The sequence below is a fragment of the Neodiprion pinetum genome, chromosome 3 (assembly GCF_021155775.2).
Source record: "Neodiprion pinetum isolate iyNeoPine1 chromosome 3, iyNeoPine1.2, whole genome shotgun sequence".
In the NCBI taxonomy this organism is placed as follows: Eukaryota; Metazoa; Arthropoda; class Insecta; order Hymenoptera; family Diprionidae; genus Neodiprion; species Neodiprion pinetum.
The window spans coordinates 3651509-3669687 of record NC_060234.1 but is presented as its reverse complement, the minus strand read 5'-3'; the positions used below and the strand labels follow the sequence as shown (position 1 = coordinate 3669687).

The window sequence follows — 18179 nt, the reverse complement described above, 5'->3', positions numbered from 1 at the left end:
TGAGTGCGAGCAATGTGTAGTCAGTAAGTAACTCACAGTCAGTCACGCGGCCGACATCGCGCTGTGCAGAACTCTGCACTAGTAATTGTATTCACCGATTGGCGGGATGTGAAGGAGGAACTGTGAAAGGAGAATAAGAGAAAAAAAAATAAATAAAAAAAAAAAAAAAAAAAAAAGAAAAATAAATATTTATAACAAAGGTATCGTTTGGAAGAAATTTTCACTGTTTTACCGATTTCGAGGTGAAAAATTTCAACTAAGTCGAATCGAATTTACTTAGGATCTGTGGTCGATAATTTTTAAACAATTAAATCAATCACCAATCTTTCGATAATATCAAACTTCGACAAAAGTTAGAAACGAAATAATGCAACTCGTGCGTTGATATTGCTAACCGCGCGATCGATATCCTACAATTCGATCAGTAACGTTAACGATCCACTCTTCTCCAGTAACGGGGTATTGGATATTGTTTAATGATTTTATAACGGCGTGTAATAATCGCAAGAATAGACTGAGGATAAAAAAAATAACGACTTTTGCCAAATATATTTATTCAAGCTCGGCACTCGTAGCGAGTATAAGAATAGTGTGTAAAAGTGCATGCGATTGATAATTGTGGATTAATAATGAAATTCAAAGGGTGAGTGAGAAAAATTATCTACGGATTGAAACGGTTGATTAAATGACAATTTCTCTTTAAAAGGTGTAATACAATTATTTCGTTTCGATCAAAATGCCGAATAGCGTTTCGGAGGTAGTTTTATCGTACGCAAACAGACCATGCATCGTGTAGAATAGAAAAAAACAAAAATTTTAAATGTAGTTCGACAACTCGCCGCCAGATGGCGCTGGCACTTGGCGTTCCCGTAGGAGAATCGATAGCGGGTTTTACAGCCGCCTCGAGCTCAGATTTGAGCCGATTTCGCATAAAGTTAACACTTCAAACCGATCATCGACGAATAAACATTTTAAATCCACGAACGAGACTTATTTTCGCGAAAAATTATAATTCAGATTCAAACACGTAAAGTCAATAACGATGATTTGCGACAAAACAAGTGGGACGTGTTGATTTTGACTGTACATACCGCAGGAATGGCGCAAAATAATACCCGTGTACATAACTAACGTGGAATATTACGGTGGTACCATTGACCTAAATTTTCACCAACGTCAAATGTCTCGGTTCTCCATCGGTGTCGAAATACCAAAACGCCGGACCTCTCTCCGGGTCGCGCAAATACACGCGACGAAATTTCGTTCTTACTTTTGACAGATTCTTGCATATTTCAAATCAGACGCTGTTCCAGCGATAAGCAACACGCGTTTTATCGTTACTTTCGGTGGACCAACATTCATTGGTATTAGACACGAAAAAACTGCAGTTTTAAGGTATGGTAAATTGACGTGCTGTGCTCAACCTTTCACCGCGCATCGCACTTCGTTTGCCATGAACGTTAACGGTCCCCGGATATTCGAGTTTGCCTCGCACTTCGAGGCACTCGGAGCCAAAATGATGTCGCACCAAACACGCCACTTTGCAATTAGGGCCTCGGTCACGTGGGCGATAAAAGTATAAAATTGCAAATTTGCCCCAATCACGTGCCCGCAATTCAATGATTTTCGTTACCGACGTTAGAATTTTTTTAATTCAATTCATTCAAATTTCCGAAGCTATGTTTAAGAGCAACCGGTATTTTGTTGAGAATCTGATTTAAAACTCAACAACAGACTCGTTGCAAAATATTTTTACAAAAGCAGTAATTGTACAGCTATGGTAATTAACTGTTGATTGTCAAGGACGGTCAAGATTATATCTTACAATAGGTACGGTTTAACCGTTAACAAATCCATCGATTATACATCGTTCGATAATAAATTGCGGTACATTCGTGATACACACGAAAGCTTTAGCCGCGCATTGTTTATTCTTTTCCATTTTATTTTTGCGAAATCTTTCGTTTCGTTCTTTTCTCGACGAGAAAGCCGCGAGATAAATGAATTCTCAGAAGAAAGAATGAATCTAAATTCTAATTTGTACCAACATTGGGAGTATGGTGAAGAAAAATACGGCCTCTGCAGATTTCACTCAAGTTTGAAACCCGCGTGGTTTGATCAACGTTTTCAAATCCTAATGCAGTCGAAAGAGTTTCAACAATTTACAGTTTTAATGTCACGCTGCCTCGCACAATTGTAAGGCGCCATAAAACCGAACTACGTCACGGCGCAATCGGATACGCATAATTATGTAGAAAGCTGTATTGCATCTCGATCGATTCAGTGATTTGACCATCTGAAATCAAGACTCCGTCAAATAAATTGCTTTTTTTTTTTTTTTTTTTATTTCATCGGGAACGAGTTTTTGTTTGAAAATTTTTTTCTTCTTCTTGTAAATCCGAAATTTATACCACGAAATCGGAGATGTCATGTTATACTATAATTCACGAGAATAATACTTGAAAACAAACCTAATTTATCACCAATTTTCCTTACGAATAAAAGTAATAAACCTCGGGCGAAAAAATTTGGCAAAAACAACTTGCGGTTGGTATAAATGTTCGGAAACAATCTTCTACTTAAATTTTACACGAACAATAATTATTGTATTAATCGACGAATGAATAAATTTCACTTTCAAAGAACACGTCATATCGTTATTTACAATTTCGGGACAATCTTATTAACAATCATCACCTCGTAAAAATAATCTTATACGATCGATTTCTCTTATCGCATATCACACATCGCTCGATGCAATTGAAATTGGGAAACACGTACGCGTTGATAAATAATTAAAATAAAACGAAAGAAACGAAAGGTTTGAAAACATTCACACGGAGACAATGAACTCGGTGGCGTCAAATGTTGGAAAATAAAAATTAATAAACCGAAGTCACAAAGTGAAAGAGAAAGGAATGTGACTAGATAATCTCCCGGCTATGAGCGCGCTGCGTAAATTAACTAGCAATAGATATACGTTAATAAACATGAACATATACGGTGCTAAGATTACGTACAGAGTGTATTACGTATTACATGTCGTATATACGAGTAATTGGTTTTGGAATTAGAAAATTAAGTTTTTTTCGGAACGACCGACTACGTAGAAGAAAATAAAAAAAATAAATAAATAGATAAAATAACGTCAACATTCGCGTCTGTCCCGTACTTTTTTTTTTTCTTTTTTTTTTTATCGATCAAGAAATTTTTCGATCAGCATGATGTAAATTGACGTGTACCTAAAGAATAAAATCTGCCTCGAGCTAAATAAACCGCAAACATTGACTAGAAATGATTTGCGGTATTAAATTTGCAATGATCCGCGAGATCGTAGATAGGATCAGACTTCACTGTCACATCGCGTACAGGATCGTATTTAATGGATATGAGATTTAAAAAATTACACATTATTACACGGCTGTCGATCAGAATGATCGCAGAATGAGAGATACGGCGTCGTAAAATTAGGTATCTACGTTACTTGATGAATTATTCATTTCTCGTGAAATTTTTCAATAACAATTATAATACGGGTATAGCGGTTTATTCGATATGCGATAAGAATGATATCCGCAATCACGTTTATAATAATGATATGCCTAATTTCCATGCATAATCCAGCGCGCAATGTACGAACGATTAGGCGGTCAATGAATCGATCGGTATAAAAAATATTTTCGCTGATCGTTTCACCACGTTTTTTTTTTTTTTTTTTTTTTTTTTTTATTTCGAAGTATCTTATCCTGTTCACTTTCAACTTTCGTTTCACTAGCTACTATCCGTCTCAAGTTTTTTCCTCGTATTATTCATGTACCAAAAATCAGGAGGGAGAGAAAAAATCATTATTTCAATTCGACCGAGTCTCGAGAAGCGTGTCACAGTGCAAATACGCAAAAGTACAATTCCGCTATTCCGAATATAATTTGCAGCGCAAATTTTAAGTTCACGCGCGAAGAATTTCGCCAATGAAGATCTTCGTCTAAGCTCACTTATGTCAAATAAGTGGGCTAAGGATATTAGAGAGGTTCAGTGCCCTTCACTTCGTGGAGCGAAATAAAATAGCGAAAACATTTCGCGGGGATTCCCCAGATCCTTGATCGCAATCTTCGTCTATCAATCATCAATCGAAATCCTGATATAATTCCGCGTGCTAAGTTTACGATCAGTAACGAGTAACGGATTTCGTATCGGCAACGGTACGACGAACCGATCGTATGTGACTCGTTTAATTTGAGAACTTACGTCTCTACAAACGCCTGGCTGTCAGTGTGAAAATTCTCGGTCATTTGATCCTCGTCTCAAATTCGTTGGCAATTAATTACTATTCAACTTATGTAACAAATTAATTATACAGACGCGATACGTTTAACGCGTTGAAATATATCTTTCGCTTTCCGAAGATGGTAAAAAATCTTCCTTATTTCATCCACGTTTTTTTAAAGGCCCAACAATTGTAATTGCGAGAATTTTTCTATGATTCGTGTCACGAGCGAATCGACAAGGTTGATTTGCTCGCTTCTATTTAACGTACTTCCGCCGTATTCCGGCAAATGAAGACAAGGTCGATCTTCGCATTGTCAAACTGTGCTGTTATAAATACCAAAACTTTCGAAATTCGACCGTGAAATTTTGTTTTTCTCGTTCATAACGTTCGGTGAAATATTTGAAAAATATATTTTTCACAACGGATTTTGGACTCGTACGTAAATTTTTCATCATTTCACTCCGGTTTTGTTTTCTACGATACGATCACACTTTTGTTTTTACACATTTTTACAATTCCTTAGACACTCGCAGAGGAAAACTGGTTTCTCGAATTAATCATGCCAGTTAAAGAATCTATCCCGAAAGTATATACAAGCATCACGTCACTTTCTTTCGGAAAAGGTGTAAAAAAAGATAATCTAACAACTATAAAGCAAACTATCGCAAAGTCAGGATTAATAAAAATTAATACAACGTTACTTGATTGATTTATTCATTTGAAATCTGTGCTTCTGTTTTTTCAAAAAAATTCACTGTCTCGAATTAATGGTGAAAATAAAAAAAAATCAGGCAAAATGATCGCGCAGGTGAATTTTCAACGGGTTTGTACATCCTTGTACTCGAGCGTCGAGAAATATCCGAGTCACAAGACAAACGGATAAAATGGATAATTGGGCCCAGTGACACTGGTTCGGACTCGGACGTTCTACGGTACCATCTATCCATGTATCTATCTGTCCAACTATCTGTCTAACTGTATACCTTCGCATTTAACGTCCACGTGACGTATTTAATTTAAGGTAACACGGGCGTTTCACTTTCGACTCGGACCCATCGGTTATAATATATTAGATACTATTTGTCAGTTGCATAAAAATTAGGCTCATTCGAGTCTCAGCTGCGTTTATAAATAATCGACAGGAGACTCGGAAATCGAAAATATTATATACGTTGCGTTGATGAAAATAAGAATCTAAATATTTCTAAAATAGTACTCGATTGGGTTACAATTTTTCTTTTCTTTTTTTTTTTTTTTTTTGTTTCCTGCGGACAAAATATTCTGCGTGATTTGGTCACATGTTGCATAATATTTCACAGAAATACGTGCAGATATCTATGAACCGGAGATCGGTATTTTGATATTTAAAAAAGAAAACACGTATGATTACAAGAGAATCCGAAGTATCTTGTATTGGTCAACCGCACGATCTTTAATTCTCTCATTTTTCTCTTTCTTGGAGAAAAATCTCGCCGAGCGTTTGTGCAAGTGATGTTAAACCATAGTCGTACCGTAACACTGTGGAATTCCAGGAAGACGGAAGACGTTAGTTTAACACTCAACAAATCACGAACAAGGTCTTGAGAACTCGTAAAAATAACGCGCGATGATTAGATTATGCAACGCGACTTATTTTCCTCGTTTAATTAACATAATTTCACACCTGACAGGTAGGTTGTAAAAATTTTCTTATCGAGAAGGAAGAAAAAAAGAAAAAAAAAAAAAACTTTTCACGCAATTTTCTGCGATTTTCATATTTATAAAATTTCTCCCTTTATTTTCCCCCGTCGCGTCGGTCCGGAAATGATGCACAATTTTCTATGGTACGATACACGTATGATTGTAAGACGTGTGAAAGCCGATAACAAACATCGCTCGGTATTCGAAAAACACAGCGGCTTAACCCTCGTCATTGCAACAGAAATATATGTACGTATCTCAGATTTCAACGAAGGCAGAATATCAAACAATTGATATTCAATAATGAAACTGCATACTTTCGCTATTACGTACAATAAAAATGACGCGGAGAAATTCTGCGCGGCAAATAAAGAAGAATTGCGATGAAATCTTCGGTTGTAATGAAAGAAAAGTGATTAGAGATTAGTGCGTGAAAATTTTTATTCGGTTTCAACTCCATTATCATTGTTATTATTACATTTCAATTGATCAACCTGATCAAACCGATGTTTGTAAAGATTTTTTCTAATCCACGCAACATCGCGAATAATTTTCATAACGTGTTATACTTCAAAGATTCAACGTCAATACCGAAACTGCGTCTTAGCCATAAAAATATATATACATAAACAGTCTTTCGCTTGCAGCCTTGCCAACTTGAATAGACTTGCGTAAATATATGTATAAATATGACAGATGTGATTTTTGCAGAAAATTACAAGTACAAGAATGAGATGTTGGGACAGCTGTTGGTTAACTATTATGTCTTGAATTTAATTTGCAAGTGCATAAGAATCTGAAGGGATCTGGTTACAGGCGTACGGCACGTTTGCCATTGCGAATGGTATACACATGTGACATTGATGTTAGCAAGATTTACGATTAGCCATGCTGCAGCAGCACGTGCATCGGCATAACTTGTTCGAATAAAAAGGAAAAAAAAAAAACAAAAAATAAAAAAGAAAAAAAAAAAAAGTAAAAATAAATCACGCGCTCCTCCGTAAGAAATATCAAATGTAAACGTGTCCGTGTATTTTCGAAGTCGTTGATGTTTTTTTTTTTCTTTTTTTTTTTACCATGAAATTTTAATAGTTTGATAAAATTATTCCGAAGTGATTTACAATTAACCACGCATAGTGGAATCGATCATCGATTCCAAACCAGTTGCGCGGAAGAAAGGAGAAGTTTAAAAAGCTAATCGGAACATGGTCATTATTTCGAAACTGCAAGTGGACGTGTAGATGGTTATTATTGGTAGCTGGTAAAGAGCATGGATGCAATAATAGTTGGGGATAAATCATCGATCGATGAGCTGCATAATACGACGGTTGAAGGTGCGTCGCGGTTATGTAAAGGTGGATAATTTGCACGAGGGTCACACAGCTTTACCAACCACCAGGGTCATTGGCTGTAGAAAGCCATTCATGTCTGGGTCATTGAAAACTCGTGACAATAACTGCGCCTGGCATGGCGATCATCGTGAAGAATTATACCGCCATGGCCACGTGATTTAAAGTCCGGAGGCCAGTCGGAGGTGGATCATCGAGGCACATGCCTATATATTTATCACGTCTAGTTTCGTTCGCTTTTCTTCGAGTAAAGAACAAGCAATTTTTCTTCATTCAAATCCTGTGCGAAATTGTGCGCAAAGATCGAATACTACTCGCAGTTTACGAAAGAAAAGGTGACAGGATGATTGTCGCAAAATGGAATCGATAATAGAAATAAAAATTTATGGTTAATTTGTGATTATCGAATAGAGAAGATGGCTTATTATTAAACCTTCGCAAATGTTCGGACGTTTTTAGATCGAACACATCGAGATTGCAATTGCAGAATTCTATAGATCAAAATTGCTTACTTTTGATATTTATTAATTTTTTTTCTATGCGAGGGTAACAATTAAATCAATTGGTCGGATTGATTTACTGCGTAATTTCAAATGACGAAAAATGTTAAGGATGAATTGAACAACCGATAAAAAGTGATCGAAGCGTGTAATTTAACACGAGGAAATTCAATCACCGTATCGTAATATGTGACATCGATTTGTCTCTTTTGATTTCAGATCGAGCCAGATATTTTTGCCATGAGGTAGTCGGAGGAAAAATCAACGCAAGTGTTGGAAAGCCGTGAGGGAAAGGAAAAGAAGCTTTTCCCTAACGATTCAGTATTCCCCTGAACTTTTCTAGTATTTTTGTTCAAGTTTTTGTTACTTTTACTCTGATTGCTGTTGTTGTTGTTTTCATATCGTGATAATAATAAAAAGCCGCAAAATGATGCTGCTCAGGAGTTTCTTCAGACGAATAATCACCGACTTCCGGCACAAGGAGTTACTTCCGTTGAAGCTGTTGTTTTTCGTTCAGGCAGCGAGTACGTATTAAATATTGATGATATAATGTAAACTTACGTGGAACAGTAATTACACAAATCGTATAGACGAAGATTTAAAGTTTTTTACAAAGACTCACGAATCGCAAGATTCAGAATGCGAAAACAATATTGTACGCCATTTTTTTTTTTTTTTTTACCGTCATTACCATTTACGATCGTCCTCTTTGAATTTTCTTACTGTGTACAAAAGAGCACAACGGAGAATTAAAATAAAAATAAAATACGCAAAGGCCCGAGGCTAGTGCTCAATCATCTTCATAATAATTCACCGACAGCAGCATCAAATCCCGTGGTACAACACGACATATGAACGTTACTTTATGTACTTGAGACGTAGGCGGAAGGCGGCTGAGTACTTACAATTATAATGTATGTGTTGGTAAACCTACGTAATATATTTTTGCTTAATCCGCCTCAAGGTGTTTCTACGTAATATTTATCCCCCGAATTAGTAGATGGGAAAAATTAACGATAAACAAAAAAACAAACACCATTGAACACCTTCGAATAATATCCTCAGGATATACCAGGTCATTTGACGGAAATCAGAGATGGATAATAATTTATCGAACGATGAATTCGCCTGCTTTTATGCAATCCGGAGAGCATCTCAACAAAATACGCCTGCAATTATGCAATTTCTTATGCCGTGTTGTATTTTTGATTGCCAAAATTTTGACGAGTTTTGGTCAAGTGTATCCCGTGTTGCATAAATTCAGGCGGATTTACCAACATTTACAAGAAATGACACTTCAGTTGGGCCCAAACCTTTTGGTCTTCAAACTTATCGATAATTCGTTAATAAATTTAAATTAATTCCCATTTTATGCGGTATCCTCCAGACGAATATTTTACTCAACTTATAAGTACACACTCGATTAAACCTAGCCTACGTACCGTTTGACAGCAATGAATTCGCGACACGTCTCAATCATTTACACTTGAATCTGGTGACGTATATGAGAACTGTCGATAATGAGTCATCGAGCAAACAAAACGCTGGAAAGATTCCGTCGAAAAATGGCAAACAAATATACAACAAAAAAAAAAAGGTCGCTCAAAATTTTTTACCTTGCGGTTAGGTTTTTATCTTTTTTGTTTTCGCTATCTCAAATAGAGTTCCGGTTATTTGTTATTTAAATGACAATGTCAATCACTTTCTATTATCACCATTATCGTATTCGAATTTTACACACGATTTCGGCTCGAACTTGATAACAAATTGATGAATTCTTCGTAGCATTGTACGTGCTTTATCCTTACCTGACAATCCACATGCGAGAGCTGGGCATAAGCGTCGAAGAAACAGCAATAATGAGCGCAGTTACACCTGTGGTGGCAATAGTAATGCCACCTTTAGCCGGCATGATAGCCGACAGAATCGGAAACTTCAAGGTACGCGTTCGCATGATTATTAATTTCAATACGATCGGCCGTCAGCCGTAAATAATTTTCTTGCCAAAGATTTAGTAATCAATTTTTATCCGTATTTAAACTTTTATGTGTTCAACAATTTCCTCACGTCCCTGAACGTTTGAATAATTGAAAAAATATTCTTCAAACTTCTGATTATTATTTAAGAACACGTTTCACCCGAAAAACCAATCAAACCTCGCGATAAATTCCCTCCCTATTCGCACCCGCAGATATTGCTGTCCCTGTTTTCATCCCTTGGAGGAGGAGCAGCCCTTCTACTGCTTCTTGTACCCGTAGGAAGAGTGACTGTCCGATTTCCCGAGAGGATTGTAATGGACCTTGGCTGTCCGGGATCGAACGGTGATCTCGTATACACAATGAGCCAGGTACACCCCTGCGATACAAAACTCGCCCCGGAAATCGCTACGCGAATAGAAAGCTGCGGGTATGTGAAAGAAAAGCACTAAATTTGCGTAAAACATGCTCGCGTTATGAAACATGAAGAATCAAAAAAAAATATATATATACATATATATATATATATACAAGAAACAATTAAACGGATAAAGAATAATTCGAGTAATTGTGCGTCCTGCAATAATTTTGTCATTTATTGTTAACTTTGGTGTAAATAATTTTTTTTCACCCAATAATACATACATCAAAACGCATGTACGTATCATTTTTTTCGCAATGTAAAAAATCGAATATCTTCGACATATTATTATTGCCGTTTGTTTATTCGTTTATTTCAACCTCTTGTTTTTACTTTTACCCATACCGCTAAATTATATGCCTTGCGTGCAGGTACATTTGCCACGTCGATTTGCACAACGACACCGAGGTACAGGCAGTCCTGACATCCAGGGGATACACCGTCAGGCATTACGATCTTACAACGGGTTCAAACATTTCGTATAAATACACGATTTCGAAATCCGAATTACCACAGGTGATTATAACATTTCAAAAATTTATCGAGGTGAGAGTCGACCGAGATTTCCTTTCCGTATTTATTAGTTAAAGTTCATCGGTGGTCTTGTCGAATATGATTTGTTTTTTTATGGATTATTCATATCCGTGTAATAAAAATTATAACTGCGTGAACTGCAAGCGATTATTCGAAAGTTATAATTTAGATTCTCGGCAAGTGAGTAGAAATGAAAGAGAATTTTTATGAAACGCAAATTACATATTGTTGGATTTCAAGCGAAAACAATCAAAGTGCGATGGAAGAAATAAAAAAAAAATTTAAAAAAAAAAAAAAAAAACAAGTAACGCGCGACAGTGAATTTGATTGAATTTTGCAGACGGTAATTAAAACTACGATAGACGACGTGAGGGAGCATCGTTTACTTTCTAACAATGATTTCTACAAGACCTCGATAAGGCAGCTCTCAAAAAGTACTTACTTCTTTCCAACGAGCGAACTCTACGAATTCACCTGCAGAGAATCAAACGCCACGATAAACGAGACTCGGTGTTCCTTTGGACGATTCGGAAACAAGGTGAGAGACCGGGGACTTACTTTCGAGTAATTTTTCACGTGAGGAAAAAATATGTTTCATATTTCCATTATAGATGTTTTAAACTTTTACACCAAAAACATGGTAGAAAATTGTAATTCAACCGTAAAAAACTTTGAGTAATCGAATGAAACCTCTCGCAACAATGTACCAAGATCGGACTCTGTACAACTTCTCATCAAGTTCCTGATTTGAAGAAATGTTCCGCTACCAAGAGACCAGTAAAATCGTTAAGAGTCCTAAAACCTAAACACCTAAAACCTGACCTAAATCATCCGTGAAACACGCCGCTTTCTCGTGCCACTCTAGCAACGACGATCGAGACGGCCAAATACGCGATGATGATTCGACATTTTTATTTATGCAAAACAAAATCGCCGAGTCATAGTACATAATAGATAAATGCGAACATGAATGATCGTTGTGTTCCGGGATATTCCAACCCTAATCTTGTAGCTTTATTCATTGCCATTAGCGAATCTTGTTATTGTTGCGGTTGTCATGCCGTGTTGATTGTTCTTCTTTAATTTTATTTCATTCTAACTCGGTTATTTTTGCTTCTGAACAGGGAAACAAAAGCAGAGATGTGAATTATCACAACTACAATTCGACGCTGAGGCTTTTGAACGCCACTGACATAGACACGCTGGAAGCGAAACGGAGATACTTGGGTGAGGCGATATCTTGGACGGGGAAATCCGGTTTCCAAAGACCAAATTGCACCAATCCTGACCGGAAGGATCAGCGAGTCGTCCTTACGGTACCGTTGGTGAATTACACCGCCGGCAATGAGGTCTACAAGTCGTTGGTCGTCGACGGATGCAGCAAAAGGTGCGTCGTTACAGCGCCAAGGAAGGATGTCTGTTCTAACATGAACACGCAGATCGAGTACGACGTCAGTTTGACATTTTGGCTGTACCTTGCGATCAGGGTTTTCATCGGTAAGTTCAGCGAGAAGAAGATTCAGAGAGAAACATTGATAAAATTAAGACGCATAAAGCATTGGAAAACAACCGTTAAACTTTGGAATGAAATGGTTTTGGACATAGATTTTGAAGAATATTTAAAAAAAAAAAAAAAAAAAAGGACTCGAGGATCTGCAAATAATTTATTTGTTTACAGGTATGATCGGTGGAACGGCATTTGCGATGTTCGAAGGAGCGGTTATAGCGATTTTGAGGGATCAGAAAGCTGATTACGGACTGCAAAGGATATATGGAACGATAGGTGGAATGATATCGTCTCTCCTCTCAGGGCTTTTGATAGACTACGCTAGCAGCGGAAAAGAATATACGGATTTCAGGTGCGATTTCGAATAATTGAATATCGATATAACCGAACTGTAGATAGTGAAAAAAAAAGAGACGCCCTATTTTCTGTTACACCTTTTTTTCCTTCCGTTTCAGACCGGCCTTCTACCTCTACGCGGGATTAAAAATCATTTCCGGTTTGCTCATGCTGACGATAAATTTGGAATTCAAATCTCCCGCCAATAACGTCGTCAGCGACGTGATGAGCGTTCTTAAAAACATCGAAATCGTCGCGCTCTTCATAGCTTGCTTTGTTCTGGGTACGCATTACGTCATAAGTGGAATCCAAGCGATTGAAAGACACACTTGTTGACTCGGCTTTCTTGACCACGAGTCAAGTTTTTCATTTCTTCTCTAACTGGTCTGCGATATTTATCAAGAAATTAAATTTTCGCTGATTAATTGGTAAGAAAAGTAACTGAACGTTGCGCTTTCTTCCTCAATTGCTTTCCGGGACCTTATTAATCGCAGCCGATAGAATTAAATTACAACTGGTGTATAAGGATTGATCGTCGGAATCGGGATACCGATTGCGTTTGAAAGTTAACAGCATTCGCAGTCTCGCGCATCCCGGCGACCGTGACACAACAAAACGTCACCAAGGCGACAATAATAACCGGAAATTGCGCAACGATCAACGACGACGGTTTCCGTCTCGCTTTAACGCACAACTGATTGGACAAATTATAATGCATTGAATGCTCGACGAGTGCATCACCGATACATGTATATATATAAATATATATATATATATAAATGTAACATACACATGTATAAATGTTCAGATTCAATTCGAGAGGTGGGTAATTTGCTGCAGTTGACATTTCCCACCGTTCGAATATCGGGATCGTTTTGATCGGAGAATCCGGAAAAAATTCATTGGATAATCAGTAGTGTGCCATAAGTTTTATATCGCCTACGGCACACCCTTGAAACATGTTTTTCCACCTAAAATTGTTGCGCCTGTCTTTAGGAACTGCATGGGGCTACATCGAGTCCTTTTTATTCTGGCTCCTCCAGGACTTGGGGGGCTCGAGATCGCTCATGGGGATAACGATAACGGTCGGTGGCCTCGCGGGAATTCCACTACTCGTCATGTCCGGTCCGATAATTGAAAAAATCGGTCACGCGAATGTACTTTTCATCGGTTTCATTTTCTACGCGGTACGGCTCTTAGGTGAGTGTTACAATTGTCAATAAATTACCTTAATTCCAAATTTGTAAATTTATTTACGAAATACAACTCGATACTTGTGGTCTTATCGGACGGATATATTTGCAACCAAAAGTAAGCCTCGGTGAGAATATCGAACACTTTGCCACGAGATGAAAATCTGAAATAAATCAGTCATAACCGAGTCGATAAGATAATTCGTTTTTAATAACAACAATGCCAAAAAGTTGTTGATGTATTGTTGGAACGAAAATTCATTCAACGAATCTCTAGTGAAATTTGTTTTATTTTATATAGAATATCTTCATTGATTTTTATAAATACCTATGAATTTTTTTGAAATTTTCGGCAATTTTGAAAAAAAAAACCCGGTTCTGAGAATTTTTGGATAGGTTTTCGTGAATGGTTATACATTAAACTCAAGAAGTTTTAGAGGCGTGGAACGAATAGTTTCATAAATAAAGCGTTAGGAAATTTTGAAAAACGGAATTAATAAAAATCGCCGAACATTCGAATAAAAAAAATCACAGGTACTTAAAAAAATCAGTGAAATCATTCTGTCTGAAATAAAACAAAATTTCGCTAGAGGTTTGTTGAAAAATATTTTGCCAAAACAATTTACTAACAACTTTTTCGCATTATTATTACTGTTAAAAACGAATCATCTTCTCGAATCGGTTACAACATTCGGGAATGTTTCTTTTCCCTGAAATATGGTGCCTTCCGATGTGTACAAGGTTCATCCATCGGGCCGTTCTTCATATGGGTTAAAATCGACCGATCCGGGTTTCTTATATTCTCCTTTACAGTCTTTTCAACATGAATTCCGCAGGATACTCGCTGATCTACAATCCCTGGCTGTGCCTGATATTTGAAGCCCTTGAATCAGTGACTTCATCCCTGAGTTTTACAGCGGCCGTTACTTACGCGGCGAAACTTTCAACTACGACGACGGATAGCTCAATTCAAGGTCTCCTAGGCGGGCTTTATTACGGTGTCGGTGAGCATAAATTTGTGAATAATAATAAATTCGCGGCACTGATTCGACAAACTTCAAGTTTGACATACTCTCTGATTTTTTGTATCTTCGAAGCTTCTGTAGCGAGATTACGCATAACGTAAGACTTGAAAAACAAAATTGACGAACCCGCCTATTTTTAGGCAACTTACGTCACTTCCGTGTGTTTATATTGCCTGTATACATAAAGCCTGTGCAAAGCCGATTGCCTACATACAGGCGGATTTGTTGCTTCTTCGCAATTCATTGCACTTTATCATTCGCCAAAAAAATGTGAAAAAACCAAATTTCTTCCTTTGATGTGTTCGGTAGGATAAACTCCCGAAGAGATGTTACACCGAAAAATTACATTTGTTAAACGGTCGAAACGAACTTTTTCAGGCAAAGGATCAGGGAGTCTGATAGGCGGCTACCTGATGAAGGCCTTCGGCACGCGGCCAACGTACCAAATATTTTCAGGGATGTCGCTTGTGACCGGTATAGTGTATTTCCTGTTCAATGCGCTTTACCTGAGAAAGCGACCGCAAGTGGAAGGCAACGATATAGTGAAAAAGAAGCCGAAGAAGGTTGAAAATGCAGAGGGCGCGTCGCAGACGGGAGCTGAAACCGAACCGAAGGAAAAATCGGGGGTGATATTCGCAAAGGATAAAACATCCTACGGTTCGGAGAACAAGGCGTTTTCGGTTGCTGACGACGTGGATGTCGAGGAAAGAACCGCGGAAAAAACTAAACAAGATGTGTACGAGGCTAAGGAAATCGAAGCGATTAAAAACGCGAGGAATCTCGACAGGATAGAGAAAATTGACGAGGCTGAGAGGAACGGGGGAAATGAGATCAAGGACTCGAAGGACGAGTCCGTGACCGATGACGTAGAAAGCGGAGACGGAAGTGCCTTGAAGGTCGCCGGCGCACTAAACGGAAGTACCAATCTCGCGTACGACAAGGAGGACGAAGACGTTGATGCGGGAAAGTGCAACGTCACGATCGAGAAGCAGCCCGATGATAGAAAATAAATTAATTTACGGGGATAATTCACGATCGTATTGTTAAAGGTGAATATATGTTTTTCGAAGAAAGTAGAAAATTAAGTATCGTCGAATGTAGAGAGAAAAAAAAAAATACGTCAATCGACGTTAGTTGAATTCACAAACGGTGATTTTTAAGACATCAAGAATTCGAAACCGCAGATTGCAAGCCCGAATCGAAATAGTATCGACCAAAATTCGTACCTCCGTAACAAACTCGAGTACAAAAAAAAAAAAATTCCTCGGTTAGAACGTGAAGATCGATGCAGATTTTTGTGACTCCTTGTTTTCAATTTATGCAACACAATTTATTCAGACCCGATTAGTGTAGATCGTTCAATTCGCCGAAAAGAAAGAAAAGATTTCTGAGGATTTTTAAAACGAGATCCCGGTCGATTTTGCGAATAAAAAACGTAACATATATTTGGCACCCAGGTCTGCTTAAAAAAAAAAAAAAAGTTTATATCGATGATATATTAAGCACAAAGCTTAATCTTCGCGATAGAACGAAGAGAAAATTGGATAAGATAAAGATCTATAGACTGTGATTTTCAAACAAGTTCAAGGCAAATATGTCGAAGGTAGCGCCAACTGGTGATGGCGTTGAGAACCGGTGTAACTTTCACGTCATTCAAAAACAGTTGTAGACATACTCGCGAATTTTTTTTTATAGATGAACTTTAGCGATAAGTATTTCTTAATTTTTTTTATTACCCTTTATTCTATGCCGTTATAAAAAAACAGAATTCGTCACACGTAGCGTCAATATCAGGCGAGACATCAGGTAAATAGTAATATAAAAAAAGTATAAAAATGACAGCGTATAGACGTTATAAATTATAGATAAGCTCTGCACACATTTGAAATACGATTAAACGAATGAGTGTAAAGTGATTTTTATTTACCGTGTAGGTAGTATAGATAGGTATATAATTATAGTAATTAGGTATATGCATATTAATAGAGATATCATTTATATCGACGTTTGATACACACGTTATGTTTCATTATTTATATTTTTCTTGATGATAATAACGATGAAGATGTTATTCACAACTATCATATTAGTTTGTAAAAGGGGAAAAGAAAAAATGATGACAAAACAAAACAAGCTTCTGGAAGAATATTCTATACCCAGTTTTCGTACTATTTTCAAATTTGGTACGCGGAAAATAACGTGATGTAGATTTTACATTCCCTGTGGTAAATATATATAGACAACACTTTTTTCGAGTCAAATCTTACACCAATTGTGGTAAAAGTACCTAAGCATAACTAATTGTAACTTTAGCTATTGGTTTTGTAACTCTCGTTATCAGATTTTTAAATCTTGCCGCAGTTGCTATAGATTCAAATCCAAATAATTGCTGTCCGTATATTTAACACGGGAGATGTAAAAGCTGAGATATTTTTCTTTCCGTGTAGTCGGTTTCTTTGATTGAAAAAACCTCCATTCATGCTCCCGATTGATCTAAGAAAAATGATTAACAATACCTAAATACCTGAACGTGTGCAAATAACTGCGCAAAGATAGTGCAGAAATTAAAATGTAATCAGAGATTACTCGATCAAATCACTTGGGATCGCATGTAAAAACGGTCGCACACGCATACATAATAGTGAGATTTCATAGCAGGAAACAATGCGATGGGAGAGACCGGGGTCTGATATTTAAGACGTAAAACTAAGGCACGCAAGGTGCAGGTGAATATTGTAATAATAAAAGTAACGTTAAAAGTAAATTTAATTTAGTGTAAGAAACGAGTCGACCAGGCCTCCCCTGCATTTAGATATTAGCGATTAGCATTTAGATGATATAAGTTAGAAAGAAACGAGGCTACTTTTTTGTGTATCCCAAAATTTGTAGATCATGTACCGAATACTGTACGTGTATATCGGTACTTTCAGTAAAATCAATGTCGCAATTATTGCGAACAACTGTTAACCACATGCTGATATGTTAATTACTGTTGATGAATAAAAAAATGTTGGAAAATTTCTCACGTCTCCAAAACTGCTTTTTAAGGGAGAACGGAGAGTACAGCTTGGCAATTCGAGTTTCAGGGCTTTGTTATTTATAATTTCATGAATATTTTTGAATTTTTTCATTCAAACTAATAATCAAATCGCAGCATGGCGCATATTGATTACTTATCAACGACTCCGAACTCGGTGGCTTTTGCGGTGGCGCGTCTTCTGACATCACTGTCAGACTTGTAACGGATGGAAATTTTTTTTTTTCACTTGAAAACACCTTTTCGTGTTCGAACTCGTAGCCTAATTATTGAAAACAAAAATTTAGTTTCAATTATGTACGATTATAGATAAAAACTTTCATTTTTCCGCCATCAAACTGCCAAAAAAAATTT

General features: G+C 37.1%; 1 protein-coding gene and 1 long non-coding RNA gene across 4 annotated transcripts in view; one reads left to right on the top strand and one right to left on the bottom strand.

The window, feature by feature from the left end:
• Positions 1-18179, bottom strand: part of LOC124214919 (uncharacterized) — a 67143-nt gene that overhangs the window by 6506 nt on the left and 42458 nt on the right. The window lies entirely within an intron of this gene.
• LOC124214912 (uncharacterized) lies at positions 29-17809 on the top strand. Of its 3 annotated transcripts, none has more exons than XM_046617663.2 (12): positions 29-643; positions 8016-8320; positions 9582-9736; positions 9988-10202; positions 10565-10709; positions 11068-11265; positions 11852-12224; positions 12406-12586; positions 12690-12853; positions 13567-13770; positions 14600-14767; positions 15167-17809. In XM_046617663.2, exons 2-12 carry the CDS (start codon positions 8224-8226, stop codon positions 15796-15798), a joined length of 2532 nt encoding a protein of 843 aa, XP_046473619.1. In that variant the 5' UTR covers positions 29-643; positions 8016-8223; the 3' UTR covers positions 15799-17809. The 3 variants fall into 3 exon arrangements, with proteins under 3 accessions (XP_046473619.1, XP_046473621.1, XP_046473620.1); XM_046617665.2 differs by lacking the exon at positions 29-643 and adding an exon at positions 7328-7481; XM_046617664.2 differs by lacking the exon at positions 29-643 and adding an exon at positions 7518-7631.